This window comes from Cherax quadricarinatus, unplaced genomic scaffold, assembly GCF_038502225.1.
Source record: "Cherax quadricarinatus isolate ZL_2023a unplaced genomic scaffold, ASM3850222v1 Contig950, whole genome shotgun sequence".
In the NCBI taxonomy this organism is placed as follows: Eukaryota; Metazoa; Arthropoda; class Malacostraca; order Decapoda; family Parastacidae; genus Cherax; species Cherax quadricarinatus.
In genome coordinates, this window is record NW_027195976.1 from 63,404 (window position 1) to 89,891 (window position 26,488).

General features: G+C 38.3%; 1 protein-coding gene across 3 annotated transcripts; it reads left to right on the forward strand.

Moving 5' to 3' along the window:
- Positions 1 to 26,256, forward strand: LOC128697505 (uncharacterized). 3 transcript variants are annotated; one of them, XM_070080783.1, is made up of 4 exons: positions 1 to 113; positions 15,775 to 15,949; positions 19,351 to 19,438; positions 24,439 to 26,256. In XM_070080783.1, the coding sequence occupies exons 2-4, from the start codon at positions 15,783 to 15,785 to the stop codon at positions 25,642 to 25,644; spliced, it is 1,461 nt and encodes a 486-aa protein (XP_069936884.1). In that variant the 5' UTR covers positions 1 to 113; positions 15,775 to 15,782; the 3' UTR covers positions 25,645 to 26,256. The 3 variants fall into 3 exon arrangements, with proteins under 3 accessions (XP_069936884.1, XP_053645218.2, XP_069936885.1); XM_053789243.2 differs by lacking the exon at positions 1 to 113 and adding an exon at positions 497 to 1,068; XM_070080784.1 differs by lacking the exons at positions 1 to 113; positions 15,775 to 15,949; positions 19,351 to 19,438 and adding an exon at positions 23,745 to 23,885.
- The last annotated feature ends 232 nt before the right edge of the window (positions 26,257 to 26,488 follow it).

Below are 26,488 nucleotides of genomic sequence, written 5' to 3' on the forward strand. Positions count from 1 at the left end.
GCCAGTGACACACGGTACTCTGAGACCTCTCCCCCTGCTTTGGTTGTTCCCTTGTAACATTGCACAGCTCCTGATGACGCACTGAGAAGTTATTATTATTGTTCCTTGATAATGTGAGTAGTCACGAAAGCGCTTGGAATTTCTCTATTCTTTCAAAGTGGTTGTTTTGCATATTTTGAAATCACCTGTTTACTGTGATCTTATTATATATATATATATATATATATATATATATATATATATATATATATATATATATATATATATATATATTATATATATATATATATATATATATATATATATATATATATATATATATATATATATATATATATATATATATATATATATATATATATATATATATACACATTGAAGTTTGGAATAAGTAAGTAAGTAAGTTTATTCAGGTATACACAAATACAGTTACATAGAATTATCTTACATAGCAGCATATGTGTAGAGAACCTAGGATAACCCAAAAAAGTCAGACTGAGTGACTTATTTCCATTGGGGTCCTTTAAAACATCTCTCGCCCAACGTGGAGCCCTTCACAAAAACATCCTGTCTTGTTGTTTACGTTATATATCACAGTCATATGGGATAAAGGTCAGGAAGTAGTGTCTACCTAACTAGTGACTGACACGTGAAGAAGTTAAAGGTCACTTTATGAGTGGAATGATGCCAGATCATCACAAGTATCTCTTCTGTCATTTAGAAACCTGAGGTTTGTCTTTAAAACTCATTTAACAGCAGACCAAGTGGGTTATCCTGGGTAATTTACACATATGTTATTAAGTATGATAATTTGTGTAACTGTACCTAAATAAGCTTAATTACTTTAGTGTTGCGTATTTAAGTCAGTAGATTGAGCAAACATCCAGGTATATATCGTGGAATACATTTATTTAGCCTTGCGAGATCTGTACACTGAAAATTAGATGTGTCACCATTATTGTGCAGTGTATTTTAAGGTATAGATAACAACTGTAGCCTTCATGTCGTCAGTGTGAGCAGCAGTCTTCGACAGCACAGCAGTCTACACAGCAAGCAAGCAAGAGATAAGTAAGTGGGTGAGTGGGAAAGTGGGCATAGGGGAAGAGTAGGTTGGGTAGAGGGTAAGAGTGTATCTTGTAGACAAATGTCTACACTATGTTTGGTAAGAGTGTCTCTTGTAGACAAATGTCTACACAATGTTGGGTAAGAGAGCCTCTTGTAGACAAATAACGGCTACATTGTCCAGCTCGACTCCTGAAGAGGCACTTGCTTCTTTCCAAGACCTTGGTCAATACACTGAAGAATGGGGAACACACACATAATTGTTTTAGTATTGAGATCAATTATTATCACGTGTTTTTTCTTGCTTGTGTAGAGCGAATTACTGGAGAATCTTTCTCAGTCCTGGCTAGTGGCTTATAATGTATTATTATAACAAAAAAGAAGCGCTAAACCTACAAGGGTCATACAGCGCAGCAGGGCAGGGAAGGGTGCAAAGGTACTGGGAAGCAACAGGGAGAGGGATTATTGTTATAAGATCATGCAGTGCAGCAGGGCAGGGGATAGTGCAGGGGCAGAGGGTAGCAAGATTGAGGAAGAAAGAACTGTGGGGAGTGCTAGAGGAATCATCATCAGAGTTTGTGCAGTAAATCAGTTGCTGTCAAAAAGTCAATGAGAGTGTGGAAAATACTGTATATATTTTCCAGAAATACAGTAGTTATATGTAAATAGATGGCCATACTGTATTTAATAAAAATTGTTATAAAAAATGGGAAGCCTGCGCAGATGAGACTCGCCATTGTGTTTTGAAGGAGCCAAGAAAACGTTAGTGAAAATAAGAATTTTCGTGTTCTAGAGGTTAAAATTGGGCTGACACCTCTCAAATAGGAGCCGAAATTGTTGGATATGCATTCCTGCATAAATTGAGATATCAGACGACTGGACAAGACAGCTCCAGGAACCTCAGATAAGCTATCTAGATTTGTGTTATAATTCTGGCCAGTATTTTCATAAATTTAGACAGTGAGGTTTTCTGAGTATAATACACCTTGATCTCCAGTCAAATTGGTGAGTGATTTTAAGATATTCTCCTTCTGTTATGTAAATGTGTATATATATAATCCTTTATTAATTTAATATACAGTCCACAAATTTATATATTTACCAGAATTCCTGGTGATGTATATTTCATTTGTAATTAATAGGTCTAGAGCAACTTGTGGATATGACAGTTGTAGGTATCAAAGGGGGACATTTTTTGCGACCTAGGTGTCCCAAATTCCTGTTTGTCTATGTAACTGATAAATAATAATTATCTTTGTTATCATTTACTGTTATGTACATAATGAGTTACATTCAGATAAATGCAATTTTCCACATTTAATTTGCGCGTTGGTACTTCTTGAACCGGAGGTAATTAGTGAAGTCATTAATTAGTTAATTACTTAATAATTATATGTGAAATGACAGAAGGAGGTGGAGGTTAAGTTTACAAATTTACTTAATGTGTAGTGGATTATAATTATTACAATATTAATTTGGATAAGCCAAGTCAAGTATGACTAAAGATTATATTAATATGTATAATATTAATTTTGCTATGCCAAATTCTGGCAAGGATTTATATTAATTTGTTTAATATTAATTTGATAAGACAATTCTGGCCAAGATTTATATTAATGTATGTGTAATTGATAAGCCAAGTGTAGCTAATATTAATGTGCATAATATTAATTTTGCTATGCCAAATTCTGGCAAGGATTTATATTAATTTGTATAATATTAATTTTGATGAGCCAAGTCTGGCTAAAGGTTTGTATTAATGTGCATTTAAAATTTATATTATAATTTTCTTACAGGTGTAATTACTAAACTCAAGTGTAGCTAACATTATTAATGTGTATTTAAAATTTATATTATAATTTTCTTACATGTGTAATTACTAAGCGCAAGTGTAGCTAACATTATTAATGTGTGTTTAAAATTTATATTATAATTTTCTTACATGTAATTGCAAAGCTCAAGTGTAGCTAGGATTTATTCAAAGGTAAGTTGTACTATTTACATTTATAAAGTGCATAATTTAGTACATAATCAGTGTTATTAATTAAGTTGAATTTAATACATTGCATCATGGCTGAAAATAAGCAAATTAATAGAGAAGACAAACATGGAATATAGAGCAAAAAAATCATCACTGCAAGCTAGAAAAGGTCATGTAACCAAGGCATATAATAAATGTTTGGAATTAATGAATCAAGAAACTGTGAATACTGATGATTTAAAATTGTATTTAGATGCTTTAGGGAATAGATATGATTCATGCAAATTATATTACAACAAATATGAAGGAGATTTGCTAGTAAACTGTGTAGATGAGACTGAAGTAGATCTTATGATTAATCAGTATTATAAATTAGAAGAAAAGATTCTTTCTTGTAAAAGTCAGGCTTTGAATAAAAATGTGTAAACCAGGCAGTTAATCAGTCTGCTCCAACAAGTAATATGTCTTTGCCAAAACTCCCTGAACTATGTTTACCTGTGTTTAATCCTGGAGAAAACTGGGAGGAATTTTGGTCAATTTTTAAAGCAGTTGTGCATGACAGGAGTGACCTAGCCTGTGTAACTAAATTATTTTACCTCAAAGGACAGGTAAGAGGAGATGCTCACATACTCATACAAGCCTTTCCCAATGTAGATGACTCTTACAAGGAAGCAGTTGACTTGTTGAAGGTCACTTATGGTAATATAGAACAAAGTAGGTTGGATCTAGTGAATATCATTGTTAATTTAAAATCTCCAGATCACACTTACAAAGGTTTTCAGCAGTTTAGAGTTAAACTGGAGAGCACTCTCAAAACTTTAAGCAATAAATATAATCTGAAGGAATCAGACTGGTTATTGGGTGCCATAGTACAGAATAAATTAAACTATAAAACACTTGAATGGATCTCAAACAAATATCACAAAGGTTATTTTGGACTGGAGGAAATAAGACTAGGTCTACAAGAATTAATTGTGCGGTTGCAGACCAGCCAACTAACTCATTTTAAAGATGCAACTCATAATAACTCTGAGGTATCTGTCAAGTTTCACAAAGGGAAAAATTATCCCAATGTTAATAATCAAAATTCATTTCCTAAAAAGAGTTGCACAGGTGCATATCAAGTAGCAGGAATCAGAAATAATGATTCTCCACAAGGTAAGAAGAATAAGTACCCTCCTAAGAGTAGCACAGTTAATAAGAAACCAGTCAAAGAAAAAAGAGATTGTCTCTTCTGCAAGGGTACTCATTTTTCTAAGAATTGCAATGCATACAATTCATGGAATGATAAAGTTGAAAGATTGGAGGAACTTGACAGATGTATCAGGTGTTTAGGTAATCACAATGTAAAGGATTGTCATGCCAAATTAAACAACTGTTATCAATGTCACAAAGGAAGACACCATATAGTCATGTGTAAGGGTCTATATGACAATGTTGATAATAATGATAATGTTGACAATCCTGACACAACAGTGGCTAATGTAAAAATTGCTGCTAATGTTAATAATGATGGCTTTGCTGAAGTAGCCTTACCTGTGTTACAGATAAAACTTGATGATAAAAGGCATAAATAAAAAATGTAAATGCATTATTGGACCAGGGATCCCAACGTACTTTCATAAAACGTTAATGTCTTGATGGTATGAAAGTACAGATGGGAGATCCCACAACTTTAAAATTATCTGGTTTTCTCTCGGATAAAAGGGCTCAATTGTATGACACTGTTTATGTAACTGTCAGGTTGGGCAATGAGAAAAAACGTGTTAATGCAGTAATTGTAGATAGACTTCCAGAGAAAATAACTACAGTAGGGCTTAGTAAAGCTACAGAAAGACTTTCACATAATGTAAATTTAGCACCTTCTGGTGTAAGGGATGATTCTGTAGGCCCAATAAATATTTTGATAGGTAGTGACTATTATGCCTCCTTTGTAAAGAGTATGGTAAAGAAATGTGGTGTCACCCTTTTGAAGACTGCAGGAGGCCATGTAATGTATGGTAGGATTCCTCGTAATAATAATTCATGACTAGATTAAACTACAAATACCATAACTGTGTGTCTTACTCATGAAATCGTACCCCAGTATAATTCTTCCATAGAGGATGGTGTTGAACCAGTGCAAAAATTGTGAGAATTAGACAGCATTGGAATAAATGTAAATGAAGAAAGTCCAGACGATTCTTTTACTCAGGATCAATACCTGAGAGATGTAAAATTTGAATCTGGACAATACTGGGTACGACTTCCGTGGAGACTGAACCACCCAGAATTGCCCACTAATTACAGAATGGCATATGGACAATTAAAGGCTCAGCTCTGTGAACTGAGTAAGACACCAGAATTGTTAACTGCCTATAATGATATAATTGCTGAGCAGTTAATTAATAAATTTATAGAAGAGGTACCTCCTGAGCAAGCCAAAATTTATGGTCACTATTTGCCACATCACGGAGTGAAGAAGGATTCTAAGACCACTCCTTTGAGGATTGTGTTTAATTGTAGTGCCAGGAGTAACAAAAATGTACCTAGTTTAAATGACTGACGACAGGTCTGTCGTTGACGGAAAAATTAGGATATCTTATTAAATTTCAGTGTGAAGAATTATGCCTTTACGGCTGACATAAGTAAAGCTTTCCTGAGAGTGGGTTTACAAGAGGCTGACCGGGATTGTACCCGCTTCTTATGGCCAGAGAATCCTAGTGACCCACTTAGCCCTCTGAAAACCTTTCGCTTTAAGAGCGTATTATTTGGTGCTACATCCAGTCCATTCCTACTTCAAGCGATGATAAATGCACACCTTAAACGTATGGAAAGTCCATTGAGTAAAGTAATGAGCAAACAATTTTATGTGGACAATTTCCTGGGTGTGACATCAACTGAAGAGGAACTGTTAATGACTTATGGAGAGGCTAATGAAATAATGCAAAGTGCAAATATGCCTCTGAGGGAATGGAATAGTAATTCGTCCAAATTAAAGGACAAAATAAGTAAAGATTACCCTGGAGATGAAGTGCCAAAATGTATTAATGTATTGGGTTTAACTTAGGATACTGAGAGAGATTTGTTAATGTTAAAACCTAATAATTACAGTATGCCCAATAAATTAACTAAGAGAGTCTTGCTTGCTGGTTTCCCTTACTATAAGAGGGAAATTATTAATTCAGGAAGCATGGAAACTTAAATGTGCTTGGGATGAAATTCTACCTGAGGAATTCATTAACAGGTGGGATGAATTAATTGGTGATTATGAGAAAATTCCAATGTTGGAGTTCCCACGCCAGGTGGCCAATCCAAATAGGAAAAATGTACTCCACATTTTTTGTGATGCTTCAAAATTGGCATATGGAGCAGTTGCTTACCTTCAATGTAATAGTGTTATTTCTCTTGTTATGTCTAAGGCTAAAGTGTCTCCAATTATATCACATACCTTACCTCAGTTGGAATTAACAGCCATTTATGTAGGTGTCAAATTAGCTAATTATATAAGAAATAAGTTGCAGGAGATAAATATTAGCGACACTGTAATTTGGTCTGATAATGAGGTATCCTTACAATGGATTCGTAATGGAAACAGTAAAATTGTGTATGTACAAAACAGAGTCGCTGAAATTAATAAGATGCAAGAGAAGTATAATAGTTTGGGTCAGCATATGTTAACATTTAATCATATACCTGGTGAGGAGAATCCAGCTGATTTCTTGTCTCGAGGTTTACCTTATGCTAAGTTTGTAAATGCTGTATCATGGTTTAAAGGACTGAGCTGGTTGGTAAATAAAGCTAATTGGCCTGTACAAAAGGCATATATTGCTCCTGTTGAAATTACTGTGACCACTGCTCCAATAGTTTGTCCTTCCCTAGCCATTGATATAGATAGGTATTCTTCTTTACCCAAACTAATCAATGTAACTGAGTTGGTGTTTAAATTTTTAAACAAGATGAATATCTCATATAAGTTTTCACATCCTCTTTAGTATTGGATAAAAAGGGTACAAGAAGAAATCTGTGGAAATGAGATTAAATTGATGATGGAAAGAAATATTGTGAAAGGTTCTATAATAGAGAAATTGGGGCTATATTTAGAGAACAATGTAATTGGGTGCAGAGGTAGGTTACAAAATGCTGAATTGGGTGATTATGCTAAACACCCTATCTTACTGCACAAAACTCATCATCTAACAAATTTAATTGTTTTAAATGCCCATAAGAATGTAATGCATGGTGGGGTACAAGATACCTTAAATTGTATTAGAGAAACTTTCTGTATTCCACAAGGACGGCAAAGTGTAAAAAGGGTGATTAAATCTTGTGCAATATGTCGCCGTGTGGATGCCAGATCCTATATGTATCCAGGTCCTCCACAATTGCCAAATGAGCAATTTGAGTCGTTTAGCAACGAACTCCGCCCGGCTGAAGTGTGGAAAATACTGTATATATTTTCCAGAAATACAGTAGTTATATATAAATAGATGGCCATACTGTATTTAATAAAAATTGTTATAAAAAATGGGAAGCCTGTGCCTGCGCAGATGAGACTCGCCATTGTGTTTTAAAGGAGCCAAGAAAACGTTAGTGAAAATAAGAAGAATTTTCGTGTTCTAGAGGTTAAAATTGGGCTGACACCTCTCAAATAGGAGCCAAAATTGTTGGATGTGTATTCCTGCATAAATTGAGATATCAGACGACTGGACAAGACAGCTCCAGGAACCTCAGATAAGCTATCTAGATTTGTGTTATAATTCTGGCCAGTATTTTCATAAATTTAGACAGTGAGGTTTTCTGAGTATGATACACCTTGATCTCCAGTCAAATTGGTGAGTGATTTTAAGATATTCTCCTTCTGTTATGTAAATGTGTATATATATAATCCTTTATTAATTTAATATACAGTCCACAAATTTATATATTTACCAGAATTCCTGGTGATGTATATTTCATTTGTAATTAATAGGTCTAGAGCAACTTGTGGATATGACAATGGTAGGTATCCAAGGGGGACATTTTTGCGACCTAGGTGTCCCAAATTCCTACTTGTCTATGTAACTGATAAATAATAATTATCTTTGTTATCATTTACTGTTATGTACATAATGAGTTACATTCAGATAAATGCAATTTTCCACAGAGAGAGTCTGGATTAAAGGAGGATCCATCAGCAAGAAGGGAAGGTAAAGTAAGGGTATTAGAGCGGTGACGACATCGGAGGTAAATTCTGCATGCTCGTTGATAGTGGGCAGTCCAACAGAATATGGCTAACAGAAACTGGAACCTAACAATTCTCATACAGTGGAACAGGGCTCCTCGTTAGTGCACTCAGCTCGCACACAGGTCCTGAGTTCGAATCCTCGGTACGCCTGGAAAACGTTAGGACGTGTTTCCTTAAGACACCTGTTGTCCATGTTCACCCATCAATAATAATATAATCATGGGGGAGCGCTAAACCTGTAGGATTATACAGCAAATGTGGGGGGATGGAAGGTATTCAGACTCCATTCAGGGAATCGGAGCACAGATCCAATTCCCTAGATCAAGAGCCCCTCACCAGCATCAAGGAACCTCCCTTGAGGGGATGTTCAACCATCAGTATAAAATGGGTACCTGGGTGTTAGTTGACTGGTGTGGGTCGCGTCCTGAGACAAAACTGACCTAACTTGCCTGAAATGCTCTGCATAACAAGCAGCTTTCTATACAGTGGTATGTCATTGATGTCAGCTAGGCCTGTATATCTTGCACATGTACTTGTATAAATAAAAATATATTATTATGGTTATACCCGTGAATAAGACGAGTGTGTCCGATGCAAAGACGGGAAAGTGTAGTCTCCCAACCTCGACACTGATGACAAGAGGACCGCCAGAAACCTATACTTGGTTTAATAGAATGCAACATGTTATGTAGCAGATCAAACCAATGTTGTTGCCAACGGTTGCGAAGGTGGGTAGAAATCACAGCAAAAAGTCTGTGAATGGAATACTTCTATATGAAACTGGGAGGTCATGTACTGCTGACTGCGCAGCAGTGTCTGCCTGTTCATTGCCTTGTATGTCAACATGACCGGGGACCCAGCAAAAAACACTATCTTTGTGCTTGCTAGACATATGGCGTAACCAAAACTGGATACGAAGAACCAGGGAATGAAGTAAATCACATTTTTGTATGGCCTGCAAATCACTAAGGGAGTCTGAAACTACCACATATGGTGACACAGGCATTTTTACAGCTGAATTGCACACAATTCAGCTGTAATAATGCTAGCCGAGGCTAATAAAGGCCCTCGTACTATGTTGTTTGGAAACACTGCTGCAAGTTCGACACCATCAGAGGACTTGGAACCATTGATGCACACTGCGATGGCATGAGAATGAGTCTGGAAGTGAGAGCGAGAAGCAACCGTAGGTATTTAGGCTTCCGCGCATGGCAGTGGGGAAGAACAGATATGAACCGTCGGAACTTCCCAAGGGGAAAGGGAAAAGTTAGATGCTGCAAGAACATAGAAAAGTGGGAATTGAAGAGAAGACAAGAACGAATGTAGACGAAGAGAAAAGGGAAGGAGTACACAGGGGCACCAGACAAATAAGGAACTTCCAATATCCATAACCATCCTATTTCTGGAGAGTTCCGGGGGCCCCCACCCCCGCGGCCCGGTCCGTGACCAGGCCTCATGGTGGATCAGGGCTTGATCAACCAGGCTGTTACTGCTGGCTGAATGCAATCCAACATATGAACCACAGCCCAGCTGGTCAGGTACTGACTTTAGGTGCCTGTCTAGTGCCTACTTGAAGACACCCAGGGGTCTATTGGTAATCCCCCTTATGCATACTGGGAGGCAGTTGCATAGTCTTGGGCCCCCTGACACTTATTGTGTTGTCTCTTATCGTGCTAGTAGCACCCCTACTTTTCATTGGGAGAATGTTGCATCGTCTGCCAAGTCATTTGCTTTCATAGGGAGTGATTTTCCTGTGCAAGTTTGGTACTAATCCCTCTAGGATTTCCCAAGTGTACATAATCACGTATCTCTCCCGCAGCGGGAGTCCCGCCTGCGTTCTAGGGAGTACAGGTTGAGGAACTTCAAGCTTTCCCGGTAATTCAGGTGTTTAATCGTACTTATGCACGCCGTGAAGGTTCTCTGTACATTTTCTAGTTCAGCAATTTCACCTGCCTTGAAAGGTGCTTTTAATGTGCAGCAATATTTCAGCCTAGATAGAACAAACAACCTGAAAAGTGTCATCATAGGCTTGGCATCCCTAATTTTAAAGGTTCTCATTATCCATCCTGTCATTTTTCTAGCAGACGCGATTGATACAATGTTATGGTCTTTGAAGGTGAGGTCCTCTGACATGATCACTCCCAGGTCTTTGACATTAGTTTTTCGCTCTATTATGTGGTTGGAATTTGTTTTATACTCCGATGAAATTTTAATTTTCTCACGTTTTCCATATCGGAGTAATTGAAATTTCTCATCAATGAACCTCATAATGTTTTCTGCGGCCCACTTATAGATTTGGTTGATGTCCGCCTGGAGTCTTGCAGTGTCTTCATTGGAGGATGCTGTCATGCTAATTTGGGTTTCATCTGCAAAGGAAGACACGGCTAGTGGTTTATACTGTGGTGGGTTCTCCTGGCTAGTGGTTCATAATGTGGTAGTTTTTGCCTTGCTAGTGGTTTATATGGTGGTTTCTCCTTGCTAGTGGTTTATAATGTGGTGGTTTCTCCTGGTTAGTGGTTTATAATGTGGTGGTTTTGACTGGCTAGTGATTTATGTGGTAGTTTCACCTTGCTAGTGGTTTATGTGGTGGTTTCTCCTGGCTAGTGGTTTATAATGTGGTGGTTTCTCCTTGCTGGTGGTTTCTCCTGGCTAGTGGTTTATAATGTGGCGGTTTCTCCTGGTTAGTGGTTTATAATGTGGTGGTTTCTCCTGGCTAGTGGTTTATAATGTAGTTTCTCTTGGCTAGTGGTTTCTCCTGCTAGTAGTTTATAATGTAGTAGTTTTTCCTGGCTAGTGGTTTATAATGTGGTTTCTCTTGGCTATTGTTTATAATACAGTAGTTTCTCTTGGCTAGTGGTTTATAATGTAGTTCTCTGCTTGAACCGAGTCATAGTGTGGTTTCTCCTGGCTAGTGGTTTATAATGTTTCTCATGGCTAGTGGTTTATAATGTAGTAGTTTCTCCTGGCTAGTGGTTTATAATGTAGTAGTTTCTCCTGGCTAGTGGTTTATAATGTGGTTTCTCTTGGCTATGGTTTATAATGTAGTAGTTTCTCTTGGCTAGTGGTTTATAATGTGGTTTCTCTTGGCTATGGTTTATAATGTAGTAGTTTCTCCTGGCTAGTGGTTTATAATGTAGTAGTTTCTCCTAGCTAGTGGTTTATAATGTTTCTCCTGGCTAGTGGTTTATAATGTTTCTCATGGCTAGTGATTTATAATGTAGTTTCTCCTGGCTAGTGGTTTATAATGTTTCTCCTGGCTAGTGGTTTATGTTTCTCATGGCTAGTGATTTATAATGTGGTTTCTCCTGGCTAGTGATTTATAATGTTTCTCATGGCTAGTGATTTATAATGTTTCTCCTGGCTAGTGGTTTATAACGTGGTGGTTTCTCCTAGCTAGTGATTTATAATTTAGTTTCTCCTGGCTAGTGGTTTATAATGCAGTAGTTTCTCTTAGCTAGTAGTTTATAATGTAGTAGTTTCTCCTAGCTAGTGGTTTATAATGCAGTAGTTTCTCTTAGCTAGTAGTTTATAATTCAATTCAAAGTTTATTCTCTATAAGGATTACAATGCTGAGTTTACAGAAATTTGGTTATTGTTTGGTTTACATGTAGTAAAATTGTGATTACAGAGTGTACCACTAGAACGCTTAGCATGGCTAGGCATTTCGGGCATACTTAGTTTTATTCTTAATTGTAAAATATTACAAAATATTACAAATTATGAGGTAAGTTGGTATTATGGCTAGGTGACTAAATACTAGTTTGTGTGTTTAGCAATGTGAATGCTTTTGTTTTGGCACAGTATATAGTTTCAGTATTGGAGTATCACAGGATTCATTATTTTAAGACTGAGATTAATATTTCTGTTTATGGTCAAATGAGTGAGCGAGTGTAAGTGTGAACCACCAGGTGGTATTCGTGTAGTTAGTTGACGGGGTGTATCAGGGAGATAAGATGTTTTCTAATGGTAGTTTTGAAGGTGATGAATGTGTCTGCAGTTCTAGAGTTCTCAGGTAGGGTATTCCAGATTTTAGGGCCTTTGACATACATTGAATTTTTGTAGAGGTTTAGTCGGACACGGGGAATGTCGTAGAGATGTTTGTTTCTGGTGTTATGCCTGTGGGTTCTGTCACAACTATCAAGAAAGCGTTTTAGGTCAAGGTTGATATTAGAGTTTAAGGCCCTGTAGATATAGATTGCACAGTAGTAAGTGTGGATGTACTGAACTGGGAGTAAGTTTAGATCTTTGAAGAGTGGGGGGAGTGTGCTGCCAGGGATGGGATTTAGTGATTATTCTTACTGCAGCTTTTTGTTGGGTTATTATTGGCTTTAGGTGTGTTGCTGCAGTTGATCCCCAAGCACAAATAGCATAGGTGAGGTATGGATAAATGAGTGGTATAGTGTGAGAAGGGCATTTTGCGGCACGTAGTATCGTATCTTGGAGAGGATCCCAACCGTTTTGGATACTTTTTTGGCTATATGCTGGATATGGGTGCTGAAATTCAGGTTGTTGTCAAGGTATAAGCCTAGGAATTTTCCCCCATTATTTCTGTTAATTAGAGTGTTGTCAATCTTAATGTTAATTTGTGCATCTCCTGCTCTGCTACCAAACATAATATAGTAAGTTTTGTCAGTGTTAAGCGTAAGTTTATTGGCTGACATCCAAGTCGATATTTTAATCAGCTCCTCATTCACAATGGTGTTGAGGGTGGCAAGATTAGGGTGAGAGATGACATAAGTCGTGTCATCAGCAAAGAGAATGGGTTTCAGATGTTGGGATACGTTTGGAAGGTCATTGATGTATATGAGGAAGAGCAGGGGACCAAGGACACTTCCCTGCGGAACTCCAGTATCAAGTGGCCGTGTTGCTGATGCTGTGTCTTTAATGGTGACGTACTGATACCTATTAGTAATGTAAGATTTGAAATAAGCAAGCGCATGGCCTCTTATACCGTAGTGGTCAAGTTTGTGGAGTAGGATTTCGTGGTTTACTGTGTCAAAAGCTTTGCTTAGGTCAATAAAAATTCCTAGTGGATATTCCTTATTTTCCAATGCTGTGTAAAGCAGATCTAGCATTTTTATGATTGCATCATTAGTGCTTTTGTTTTTCCTGAATCCAAACTGGCAGGGGTTGAGTATGTTTTGAGCCGTTATAAATGAATACAGTCTCCTGTGCACGAGTTTCTCAAAGATTTTGGATAGCAGTGGTAAGTTAGATATTGGCCTATAGTTGTTTAAGTCTGTAGGGTCACCACCTTTATGTATTGGTGTAACCCTTGCCATCTTGAGTAGTTTCTCCTGGCTAGTGGTTTATAATGCAGTAGTTTCTCCTGGCTAGTAGTTTATAATGCAGTAGTTTCTCCTGGCTAGTGGTTTATAATGCAGTAGTTTCTCCTAGCTAGTGGTTTATAATGCAGTAGTTTCTCCTGGCTAGTAGTTTATAATGCAGTAGTTTCTCCTGGCTAGTGGTTTATAATGCAGTAGTTTCTCCTGGCTAGTAGTTTATAATGCAGTAGTTTCTCCTGGCTAGTGGTTTATAATGCAGTAGTTTCTCCTAGCTAGTGGTTTATAATGCAGTAGTTTCTCCTGGCTAGTGGTTTATAATGCAGTAGTTTCTCCTGGCTAGTAGTTTATAATGCAATAGTTTATCCTGGCTAGTGGTTTATAATGCAGTAGTTTCTCCTGGCTAGTAGTTTATAATGCAGTAGTTTCTCCTGGCTAGTGGTTTATAATGCAGTAGTTTCTCCTAGCTAGTGGTTTATAATGCAGTAGTTTCTCCTGGCTAGTGGTTTATAATGCAGTAGTTTCTCCTAGCTAGTAGTTTATAATGCAGTAGTTTCTCCTGGCTAGTGGTTTATAATGCAGTAGTTTCTCCTGGCTAGTGGTTTATAATGCAGTAGTTTCTCCTAGCTAGTGGTTTATAATGCAGTAGTTTCTCTTAGCTAGTAGTTTATAATGCAGTAGTTTCTCCTGGCTAGTGGTTTATAATGTTTCTCATGGCTAGTGATTTATAATGTAGTTTCTCCTGGCTAGTGGTTTATAATGCAGTAGTTTCTCTTAGCTAGTAGTTTATAATGTAGTAGTTTCTCCTGGCTAGTGGTTTATAATGCAGTAGTTTCTCTTAGCTAGTAGTTTATAATGTAGTAGTTTCTCCTGGCTAGTGGTTTATAATGCAGTAGTTTCTCCTGGCTAGTAGTTTATAATGCAGTAGTTTCTCCTGGCTAGTGGTTTATAATGCAGTAGTTTCTCCTGGCTAGTAGTTTATAATGCAGTAGTTTCTCCTGGCTAGTGGTTTATAATGCAGTAGTTTCTCCTAGCTAGTGGTTTATAATGCAGTAGTTTCTCCTGGCTAGTGGTTTATAATGCAGTAGTTTCTCCTGGCTAGTAGTTTATAATGCAGTAGTTTCTCCTGGCTAGTGGTTTATAATGCAGTAGTTTCTCCTGGCTAGTAGTTTATAATGCAGTAGTTTCTCCTGGCTAGTGGTTTATAATGCAGTAGTTTCTCCTAGCTAGTGGTTTATAATGCAGTAGTTTCTCCTGGCTAGTGGTTTATAATGCAGTAGTTTCTCCTAGCTAGTAGTTTATAATGCAGTAGTTTCTCCTGGCTAGTGGTTTATAATGCAGTAGTTTCTCCTGGCTAGTGGTTTATAATGCAGTAGTTTCTCCTAGCTAGTGGTTTATAATGCAGTAGTTTCTCTTAGCTAGTAGTTTATAATGCAGTAGTTTCTCCTGGCTAGTGGTTTATAATGTTTCTCATGGCTAGTGATTTATAATGTAGTTTCTCCTGGCTAGTGGTTTATAATGCAGTAGTTTCTCTTAGCTAGTAGTTTATAATGTAGTAGTTTCTCCTGGCTAGTGGTTTATAATGCAGTAGTTTCTCTTAGCTAGTAGTTTATAATGTAGTAGTTTCTCCTGGCTAGTGGTTTATAATGCAGTAGTTTCTCTTAGCTAGTAGTTTATAATGTAGTTCTCTGCTAGAACCGACAGTCATCAAAGACAGCATGTACAGTGACCGCCCATAACATGGGTATGGGGTGCATAATGAAGATGTTAAACTATGTAGTGTCTGACAGCTCCTTCTTGTGTCATCGTTCAGTTGCACATTGATTAATTATGTGTTATCAAATAAAGCGCTAAACCCACAAGTCAAGCAGCGCTTTCATCATGCATTGATAATCCTTATTCTCTTTATTTCCTCCCTGCCTGTATATTATTATAATCAAAACTAAGCACTAAACCCACAAGGCGGCCCTTAATTTCATAATTTAAATACAGTGAGTACAGACATGCGCATCCATGGCCAAGAAAAATATATTTGATCATATAACCTGTTGAATGCCAACCTAATTTAGGTTTGGTAAGGTTTGTCAGAAAACAGGAAAAGTGTGTCTTGACGCTGGTCTTAGTTATATGATGACCCTCCGCTGGAGCTTTGCTCAATCTGACCGAGGCCTTTCACTGGCTCATCGGTCCGCCCCTTTAAAAATTAGGATTATATTCCAACCTAATTTCCTGTACGTTGGTAGGTCAGAAGATGTCAGACTTTGATGGTAAATGGCTGAGGGAGGCGTCGAAGGTGGAGAAGATATTCGAGGAATGTCATAAGAGAGGGATCTTATTAATCGCTTACCACGTCAGCCTCAGTACAAGAGTACCTCTCCAGGAGGACCAGGTTAGACTGGCTCTTAAACACCTCTACCGGTAAGTTTAATCGATAATTTGCATTGAAATAAGTCACTTTGTCTGACCTTTTTTGGGTTATCTTGGGTAATCTATACATATGCTGTTGTATGATAATTTATGTAACTGTATTTGTGTGTACCTGAATAAAAGCTTACTTAACAAAGTACTTGTTTGCTATGTGGGGTCAAAATTGTGTAACAAATATTAAAAAAAAAAAATCTGAGTTAGTGAGATATTATCTGACCAATGTGTGTTATTGTTCAAAATGCATCGAGTGTTTACCACTTTAGAGACTAAATACTGATCATGTTATTGTTATGTCCAGTGAGAATAGCATCACATAACTCTGTTACTTATTTCGTTAAACACATCAGATATGTGTATAATAATAACGGTATCTACATATATTACTCAACAGTCTATTGATTACCTCAGGGTCAAGTATGCAAGCTGCTGCACTCCACTAAGCGACCATATTTGACTCTAATATAAGGATTTAAGCAAACCTTTAAGCGTATTTACTGGGAGATATATTCTAGGTGTGTACCCATGACCCAGGATAACATTGTAACCTTGATACAAGGATTTTATTATTATTATTATTGTAACGAAGGTGGGATTTTTTAAAAACCAATTAGTGAGGAAGATACTGTGGTGTGGAGATTAGATGATAACGTGTGTTATCAGAGTCATAATTCAGAAGGCTAAGGGGAGGGTTATTGAGGTAATTTAAGTATTTATAGATGATGGAACAGAACTGGGGATGACTAAGAGGGTATTTAAAACTGGGGTGCAAGGAAAGAGAAGTAGGTACGAATTATATATATATAATTATATTACTTTTCAAGAGGTGGACCGGTAAGCCAGCGGAAGGCCTCGGTCAGATGACCAAAGCTCCGAAGGCGGGTCATCACCTGACTAAGACCCGCGTCAGGAAACACTTGTCCTGTTTCCTGACGAACCTTACCTAACCTAACCTAAAGAGACGTAGGGGTGTTCCCAGTAAAGTTTGGGGGGAGGAGGAGGGAGCATCCAGAAGGCTTGTGTGATTATGTGAGTGAAGTATTTTTCATGGACTGACTTGCTCTTAGTGTGGGCAAGGTAACACTTATAAAGGAATTCATGGAAAAACCAATTGGCCAGACCCGAGTCCTGGCACTCTGAAAGGAGGGGTGAAGATGCTGCAGTCAGAAGAGTCACCTGAATTGTGATGTCAACACTTGTGGTAAAACAGCGACTAAATGAATCATGGTTATTGAGTTTACTTCTTTTTGGGGTCACCGCCACCACACGTTCATCACTAAACAATGTTTATGATCACAGTTATTACACAATGTTCACAGTCCCAGTTATTACACAAAGTCCATGCACTCTGCCCCAGGTCCAGACTCGTGGAACTCTGTGTTCATCAAGAAATGCAAGAATCCCCTGTCACGTGCCTTTAGCATTCTATGAAGAGGGGAGTATGGACACAGTGGTCATCCCACATCAACTTAAAACAACAGACATAGCCCCACTCCACAAACGTGGCAGTAAAGCAATAGCAAACAATTACAGACCAAGAGCGCTAACGTTCCATATAAATATCTCTGACAGGCTTCTAAGAAGCAAGATCGCCACCCATCTAGATACCAATCAGTTACACAACCCAGTGCAACACGGGTTTAGAGCAGGTCGCTCCTGCCTGTCCCAACTACTGGATCATCATGAGGTCTTGGATGTTTTAGAGGACAAACAAAATGCAGATGTACTATACAGAGACTTTGTGAAAGCCTTTAACAAGCGTGACCATGGTGTAATAGAGCATAAAATGCATGAAAGAGGAATAACGGAGAAAGTTGGTAGATGGAGCTATAACTTCCTAACAAACAGAACACAAAGAGTAATAGTAAACAGAGTAAAGTCTGAGGCAGCCACAATGAAAAGCTGTTCCACAAGGCCCCACCCTGTTCCTTCCTCCCATCCTCTTCCTCATCCTCATATCTGACAAAGTGTAAGCCACAGCACCATGTCTTCCTTTTGCGGATGACACCCGAATTTGCATTACAATGTCATCCATCGAAGACACTGCAAATCTCCAGGCGGACATCAACCAAATCTTTAAATGGGCCACAGAAAACATTTAATTCAATGAAGAGAAATTTCAATTACTCTGATATGGAAAATTTGAGGAAATTAAAACTTTATTGGAGTCTAAAACAAATTCCAACCACACAATAGAGTAAAAATCTAATGTGAAGGACCTGGGAGTGATAATGTCAAAGGATGTCGCTTTCAAAGACCACAATAATGTATCTATTACATCTGCTAGAAATGTTATAGGATAGATAATGAGAACCTTCACAACCAGGGATGCCAAGCCCATGATGATTCTTTTCAAATCGCTTGTTTTGTTTAGGCTGGAATATTGCTGTACACTAACAACACTTTTCAAGGCAGGTGAAACTGCTACCTGGAGAATACAATAATAATATAATATCTGTATTTACTACAAGTACATGTATATGGTATACAGGCCTAGCTGACATCAGTGACATACAATACAGAAAGCCACTTGTTATGCTGAGCATTTCGAGTAAATTAGGTCAGTTTCCCAGGATACAACCCACACCAGTCGACTAACACCCAGGTACCCATTTTACTGATGAACATAGACAAAAGGCATAAAGAAACACGCCCAATGCTTCTACCCTGGCTGGGAATCAAACTCAGACCCTCGCAGTGTGAAGCGAGAGCTTTAGCCACCAGGCCACCAGAGAACCTTCATGGCATACAGAAATACGATAAAACACCCAAATTACTGGGAAAGGTTAAAATTCCTTGACTTGTACTCTCTGGAACACAGGTGAGATACATGATAATATACACCTTGAAATCCTAGAGGGATTAGTACAAAATTTGCACATGAAAATCACCCCTATGAAAGCAAAAGACTTGGCAGTTGCTGCAACAATGAAAAGAAGGGGTGCCACGAGTACGCTAAGAGACAACACAATAAGTATCATCGGCCCTAGACTGTACAACTGCCTCCCAACATACATAGGGGGGATTACCAATAGACTCCTGGCTATCTTCAAGAAGACACTGAACAGGCATCTAAAGTTGACCAGCCGGACTGTGGTTCGTATGTCAGTTTACGTGCTGCCAGCAGTAACAGCCTGGTTGATCAGGCCCTAATCCACTGTGAGGCCTGGTCTCAAACTGGGTCACGGGGGTGCTGTCCCCTGAAATTCTCTACAGGTATATTCCCGGTATTCCCCCAGGCACCATGACCCCTACACCTTTAACACTTCTAAATCTGTATAGCAATCAAGAATTTATTTTATATCTATGGTAGCATGTATTGACATGACTATGTAACACTGTATTGTAAAGTATGTATTATTGATTCAGTATTACAATATTACATATTGTTACAGGAAAGTTCCATGCCTGCGTGTGTGTTTTGGCGAGCGTGAAGGAACTTTATGGTTCCGTGAAGCAACCAATAATAATGTTGACTTTAAGGTAAGTGTGAAGGAGCACTGTGGTTCCTTGAAGCAACCAATAAAACTTAAGAGGTAACAGGAACATAACCCTATTTTTCCCTGTGCTCTTCAATTCATAAAACTGTTGTACATGTAAGATAAGATTTTCTTCGGATTTTTAACCCCAGAGGGTTAGCTACCCAGGATAACCCAAGAAAGTCAGTGAGTCATCGAGGACTGTCTAACTTATTTCCATTGTGCGCCTCAATCTTGTCCCCCAGGATGTGACCCACACCAGTCCACTAACACCCAGGTACCTATTTGCTGCTAGATGAACATGACAACAGGTGTAAGGAAACATGTCGACATATTACTACCCAGCCGGGAATCGAACCCGGGCCCTCCGTTTGTGAAGTGAGAGCTTTAGCCATCAGGCCACCTGGGCACGGGGGCACCAGTTTTCAAGAACTAGCATGTGTCATTATGAGTCTACTTTCTATATCGTATATAACATTTAGAGTATTTTGCGGCTTATTAGACACATGTTTTTTTCCATAAAATGTCTCCAAAAACCACCCTGTGTCCCATAAACTGAAGGTCAGTGAAGGGAGCTATAAGTTTGGGGTGTGGGGTGGATTGTAGCTCTCCCAGTTACGTCCGATGCCAAACAACTGAAACTAGAACAAGTCTTATAAGCCGCGAAATACTGTATATTCATGGGGAAATGTTGGGGAAGCCCTAAATACGTATGAGTTTTAACAGTGTCTGAAGAATGGGAGGTTACTGGGATTCATCAAAGAGGTAAGTACATTAAGTCTTTGCTTAATGTCATTGATAAGTTCTTGGAAATGTGACTGTAAAGTGAAATGACGTGTAACGGAACCAAGAGCTCTTCCAATATCCACACCTCATTGCCCATCCTCAAACCTCTTCAGAACTTTTAGTTTTGTGTCTAATTTCACACTTTTTCAGTTTCTGTTTGTGACCACAGACATCAGGGTGCAGCTTTTTCAATTTCTGTTTGTGACCACAAACATCAGGGGTGCAGATTGCACCTTTAGCACTCATTTCAACAGGGTAAAATCAGCGAATAAATGTTTGCAAAGTGAAAATTGTAAGGAGCACCTCCTACCACCACGCAGTTCAAAATTATTATGGGGGAGCGCTAAACCCACTGGGATTATACAACACTTGTGGGGAAGGAATGGAAGACATTCAGGCTCATTTCAGGGAACTGGAGCACAGATCCAATTTCATAGATCAAGAGCCCCTCACCTGCATCAGTGAACCTCCCTAGAGGTGTCCCATAGCTTGATGCTAGCACACTCAGCTCATACACTGAGGTCCTCGGGTTGGTTCCCAGTACAGGTGGAAACATTAGGATGCGTTTCCATAAGGCACCTGCTGTTCCTGTTCATCTGTCTGTAAAATAGGTACCTGTGGCTTAGTTGACTGGTGTGGGTTGCATCCGGAGGACAAAACTGACCTTATTTGCCCAAAATGCTCTGCATAACAAGGGCTTTCTATATACAGGTCCATATCCCTTAATCCGAAATTCTGAAATTCGAAAAGTTCCGAAAACCGAAGTTTTTCATGGAGGTGTATAAATGGAAAATGGGAATTTATAAAGAAAGGAGGAACACTGCAGCAGGCCTGTTGGCCCATACTAGGCAGGTCCTTCACAATCCATCCCACTAACAGAATATTTGCCCAACCCAATTTTCAATGCTGCCCAAGCATTAAGCTTTTCCGACCAGGAATTGAGTTTGTCTAAATCCTCCTGAAGTTCCGTGACATCTACGTTTGAATCATTTATCCTGCCTGTGGTTGGTAGGTATACAATACTGACAGTTTGGTAGGTAAGACACATAGGCAGCAGTTATCCAACATTATTCCGAAACGTTTCGCCTACACAGTAGGCAAAACGTTTCGGAATAAAGTTGCCTAACTGTTGCCTATGTGTCTTACCTATCAAAATGACGGTATTGTATACCATTTTGATATTTACTCTGTCAGACTGTGCATTTAGGCCGATCTCCTTAACTAGTTGTCTTTGTAAAACTTTTGAAAGAATGATGCTTAACAGACTGTACTACAGAATCAGACATCAACTTTCCCCCTACCTCTATGGGTTCATGAAAGGTAAAAGTGTGCAGAACTGTATTTCCACCTTTCTCACTGCACACACCTCTACTAGTTTTACCACTTTTCTTGATCTAAAATCTGCATTTGATATTGCGAACAGAACCGTTATACTACATGAACTAGCCAAAATGAATATTGGTGGTAGCTTACTCTGCTGGATAATAGGATACCTGTCAAATAGAGTATCCTCTGTCCTTTACCAAGGCTTCAGAAGTGATTCTAAAGAAATGTCTTTAGGTATACCGCAGGGAGGAGTTCTTAGTCCCATGCTATTTAATATTCTGATTAATGCTCTCCTAAATGCTCTACCTGCCTCACCTAAACATATAGCTATAAGCTATGCTGATGATATCATGATCCATACAACAGGGCATAAGAAGATAAATATCATTCTTAATGAAGTTCAAGCAATTTGTAATCGACTAGGCCTCATAATATCTTCCTCTAAAACAAAGATATTAACAAGCAAACGACATCCCCCACCCATCTATTTGCAGGGTGAAATCATTAGCTACGTTAAAACTTACAGATATCTTGGTGTAGATGTACCCTTTAACAAATCCACTATACCACAACTAAACAAGAAATGTAAAGCTAGGCTAAATGCTCTCAAAGCTGTTGCTGGCTACAATCCCAACTATGGTGCTAATGTGAGAATCGTGAGAATGATGTACATAGCCTATGTTAGGTCCTTAATTGATTATGCTGCTCCCATGTTGATATTAGCTAGAGAAAGTTCTCTCCGACCATTGGAGTTAATGCAAAATGAAGCTCTCAGGATTATTCTTGGCTGTCCCAGATCTACAAAAGTTCTTAACATGAGGAAGGAGCTTGGTATTTCTAGTATCAGTGATAGGATTGTTGAAATTAACACTGTACTCGGTATTAGAATGTTGAGAAACGAACCAGACACTGTCACAGTGAATCTTACCAAGTGTCTAGAGGTAAATACACACAGATCTAAATGGAGTGTGAAAACGTGCAATTGCATTAAGTTTTATAACCTGCATGAACTGTATCACTGTAGGCAACAAGAGCATTTCACCCCTCCATGGAAGATGTGTTCATTTAATATCACATACCTACAAGTCCCTCCCAAGAAGCTCATTGCTAGTAATCCCTTCCTTAAATCTCTTGTTAGAGCAACTGCTCAAGAAGAAATTTCTCACCTAGCTGGTAGTAATAAGTTATCACAAGTTATATACACTGATGGATCTAAACAGGAGTCTTCTGGCAGGGCTGCATCTGCTCTTGTTGCCACCTCCCTAGTTAAGAACGATAATAAATTTGTTGAGTTAGGCATAAGAATTAACAACTGGACGTCTACACTGCAAACTGAATTGTTTGCAATCCTAATGGCGCTAAAGCTAACCTATGACACTGAGCTTGACTCTGTCATCATTACTGATTCTATGTCATCATTGAAGGCTCTTGACTCATATAATGACTCCAACAACATCCTCATTGGAGAAGCCAGGTATAGATACTCAAAAATTAGGGACAAAGGAATTAATGTACAATTGCTATGGATCCCATCACACATTGGATTACTCCTTCATGATAAAGTTGATATGTTAGCCAAGAAGAGTACCCAGAAGGAGAATGTAGAATATAACTTTGGTATAACTGTGTCTAGCATTAGGAATAATATTAGGAGAGAAGTAAATAATGAAAATGATTGTTATAGGAATGCAGTTAGAAGCCTGAGTAGATCTATAACCCACTATGATAACATGAACGTAGATAAGTATGTTTATGGAGCAACTTGCAATGTGAACAGACTGACTGATGTTGTAGTGGCCAGGCTTAGGCTTGATTACAAGTACTTCTGGCAGTTTGGGAGACACACAGATGATGATCAAACTAAATGTAAATTATGTGATCAGGCATTTGGTCACTCTCTTGAACACTATGTGCTTAATTGTCCACTCATTGAGGAATACAGAGACAGACAGTATAATAACCTATGTGACATGTCAAGATATCTTATTAATGAAAATAAGATACCAGATATACTAAGCAAATTTCCTAAATTTGCTTGTAACAGATAAGTGAACTATAGATATGTAGATATAAATCCATATGTATTCCTGTTAACCCTTTGGGGCCTAGTTCCTAGGCCTTTTGTGTATTCATATGCTCTCGCACTACCATCCACAGGATGGATATGGGGTGCACAATAAACTAGCCACTTCGGTGGCAAAATCTAAAAATCTCTGTCAGACACTGCAACACAATGGCATCTTGGTACAGAAAACAGCTTGGACAACTGTTTCCAGTGAGAAATGTTGGATCTGAGAGGGATGTGACCTCTCAGTGACTTTTTTTTTATCCCACCTAATGTGAGTATTCATACATTTTTTGCTGCAGTGTTAATGTTTGATAATGGGGTGCTGCTCTAAACCCCACCTTCATTCAGAAATTCGAAAAATTCTGAAATTCGAAACACTGCTGCCCCCAAGGGTTTTGGATGAAGGGATGGGGACCTGTAGTAGTATGTCATTATTGGCAGCTACATCTGTATACCTTGTACATGTACTTGTACTTGTAGAAATAAAGATTATTATAAAATCAATAACAAATAGGGCAGGCTCACTGAGCGCTTTCATACCGCATCGTTTATTGTACTACATTTATGTGATTATCATATACGTTACGAATTTCTATATTACAATAAGTTGTATCTATTGTATTCATTCGATTTTTTTCTCATCAGCGTTATAACAAGATGACATTATTCAAGGACCTGCTGTAGTACCAGTTCCTGTGAACCAAAGAAATTACTCAATCTGATAAACCTTTTAAGTGCTGACCTGCCTGCACTGTTTTTTTAATTTATTTAGCATACATAGGACACAAATTAAATGTTATAATCTTAATTTATATTTCTCACAGGTGCTTCCCGAGACAGAGGTGAATGAAGTAATGGCCTGCCTTAAATCATATCAATACAATTCAGATACTGGTCCTCTTTGGTGTACAAGGCTGGTGGCTGATACAAGCAGCGGTCAGTGTGAGCAGACCACTTCAATGGTGGATAATATAAGCAGTGGTCATTCAGGCCAGGCCTCCCCACACATACCTGATGACAACTTGGTATCCTTCCCACATTCCTATCATCTGTTCCTGGGGTTTCATCATAGTATTGTTGATGGTTTTTCAGCCATGAAGATCTGTGGCTTTACTGTTACACTGCTGAATGATGTTATTACTGGAAAGCCCATTAATGATGATCAGCTTGGGGAGTTTGTATCACGTGAGGAAACCATGGAGCTGGTGCTGGCCAAAAAAGCTCTTATTGAAGCTGACCCATTATTAATGAAGAAATTGACTGATGAAGCTAACTTAAGGAAAGACAAGGAATTATTCTTTAGCAGAATATATCAAATACCAGAAGGAATAGAGGTGAAATCTCTCATCTTAGAGCGACAATTAGATACAACCACTACCAGGAAATTTTTAAATAAATGTCGTGCTGAGAAAGTTACAATTCACTCTGCCTTCACTGCTCTTGCTGATGCAGCTCTAGTTGAACTCTTGGCTGAGAAAGGTGTTGTCCAGGACACTTACAACATTTATAATTATCATTCCATCAATATGCGACGCTACTGGAAGGGTGATGTTTCCAAGTCTCTTGGATGTCATGTATCAGTTATATTCATGAACACACACACTCCTAGAAATATAAATGAAATATTTTGGGATTTTGCTCGCTCAGTTCACCAGGAGCTTCAGAGCAAGTTAAAATCTGGCTCTGCACTGGAAGAGGAAGCATTTGATTTGTTAAAGTCAGACTCAATGGATACTTTCGAAGCTATTGCAGATTCCCCTTCAGGACTTGTTCTACCTGATTACAATACTACCAACATGGGTGATGTGACCGCCCTCGTCACTGAAGGAACAGACCACATTAGGGTGACCCGTGTTATAAGATCCATATCAAACACTGTGCTTGCCTGCACTCATGTTTTTCACACCTTCCGAGGCCGCTTCTTATATCTTCTGGATTACAGCACCAGACATCTTAGTACAGAAATAGCAGAAAGTTTCTGCAATAAAATTTTTGATAATTTGTTGAACGTTATTCAGGATTGTATTTGAATGATACCTTGAGTATGGGGAGATACAAATTATGTACTAGGGAAACGTTGGGGGGATTACTCAACTCCTGGGAAATGGGAGGTAATTCGATTTTATCTCACAGAGGAGAGAGTTGCTCTGATTCCTGGAATTGAAAGTCCATCGTTGCCATGAAAGTAAATATGTTGAAAATGGTATAAAATGCTGACAAGGTGATGATTAAGACACATGTACAACAGTTGGGTATCTTTATTTTTGAAACCTTTCACCTAGACAGTAGGCTTCTTTAGTCAAATACAGAGGCACTGTTACATGTGTATTAATCATCAAGGTAAACCTTCCATTGATGTAGAATTATAAAACTTTATAACAATATACAGTATTTTTAAATTGTAAACGCTAAGGATGGCTATGTTATTATAGATTTTTGCAACAGTATTGCAGGTTGGAAATAACACTGTTTAACAATAACTTTATATATTTTAAATACATTGTACATTGGGTAGTTTTATGATTTAAACAAACACATCATGATGCACTGCTTGGTTAGAATAAAAAGATAATTTTTTTGAGTATATAATCTATTAAAAATTAATAAGAGTGTAAGCAAAAAATAAAGTTTATTATCAAAAAGTTCTGTTATATACATGTTAGAATATATTATTGTACCCATGAAACGAGTGATATTGATCAATAACAGCAGTGCACTAGCCAAGGAGTCGAACCCATGCTGCTTTGACCCGCCTCACGGTGAGTGAAAACGCATGATGCCTTAGACCACTAAACCACACAATCCTTAACAATGGCGCATCCAGTGAAGCTAGATGTTGTACCTGCCATCGAAGGACATACAGTGGACCCTCGG

Bases quoted from the DNA above. Each gene is read 5' to 3' on its own strand.
- LOC128697505 (XM_070080783.1), top strand. From the start codon at position 15,783: ATGTCAGACTTTGATGGTAAATGGCTGAGGGAGGCGTCGAAGGTGGAG. The intron at 15,950-19,350 runs GTAAGTTTAATC...ATATTGTTACAG, and splicing joins GCTCTTAAACACCTCTACCG to GAAAGTTCCATGCCTGCGTG. The intron at 19,439-24,438 runs GTAAGTGTGAAG...TATTTCTCACAG, and splicing joins ATAATAATGTTGACTTTAAG to GTGCTTCCCGAGACAGAGGT.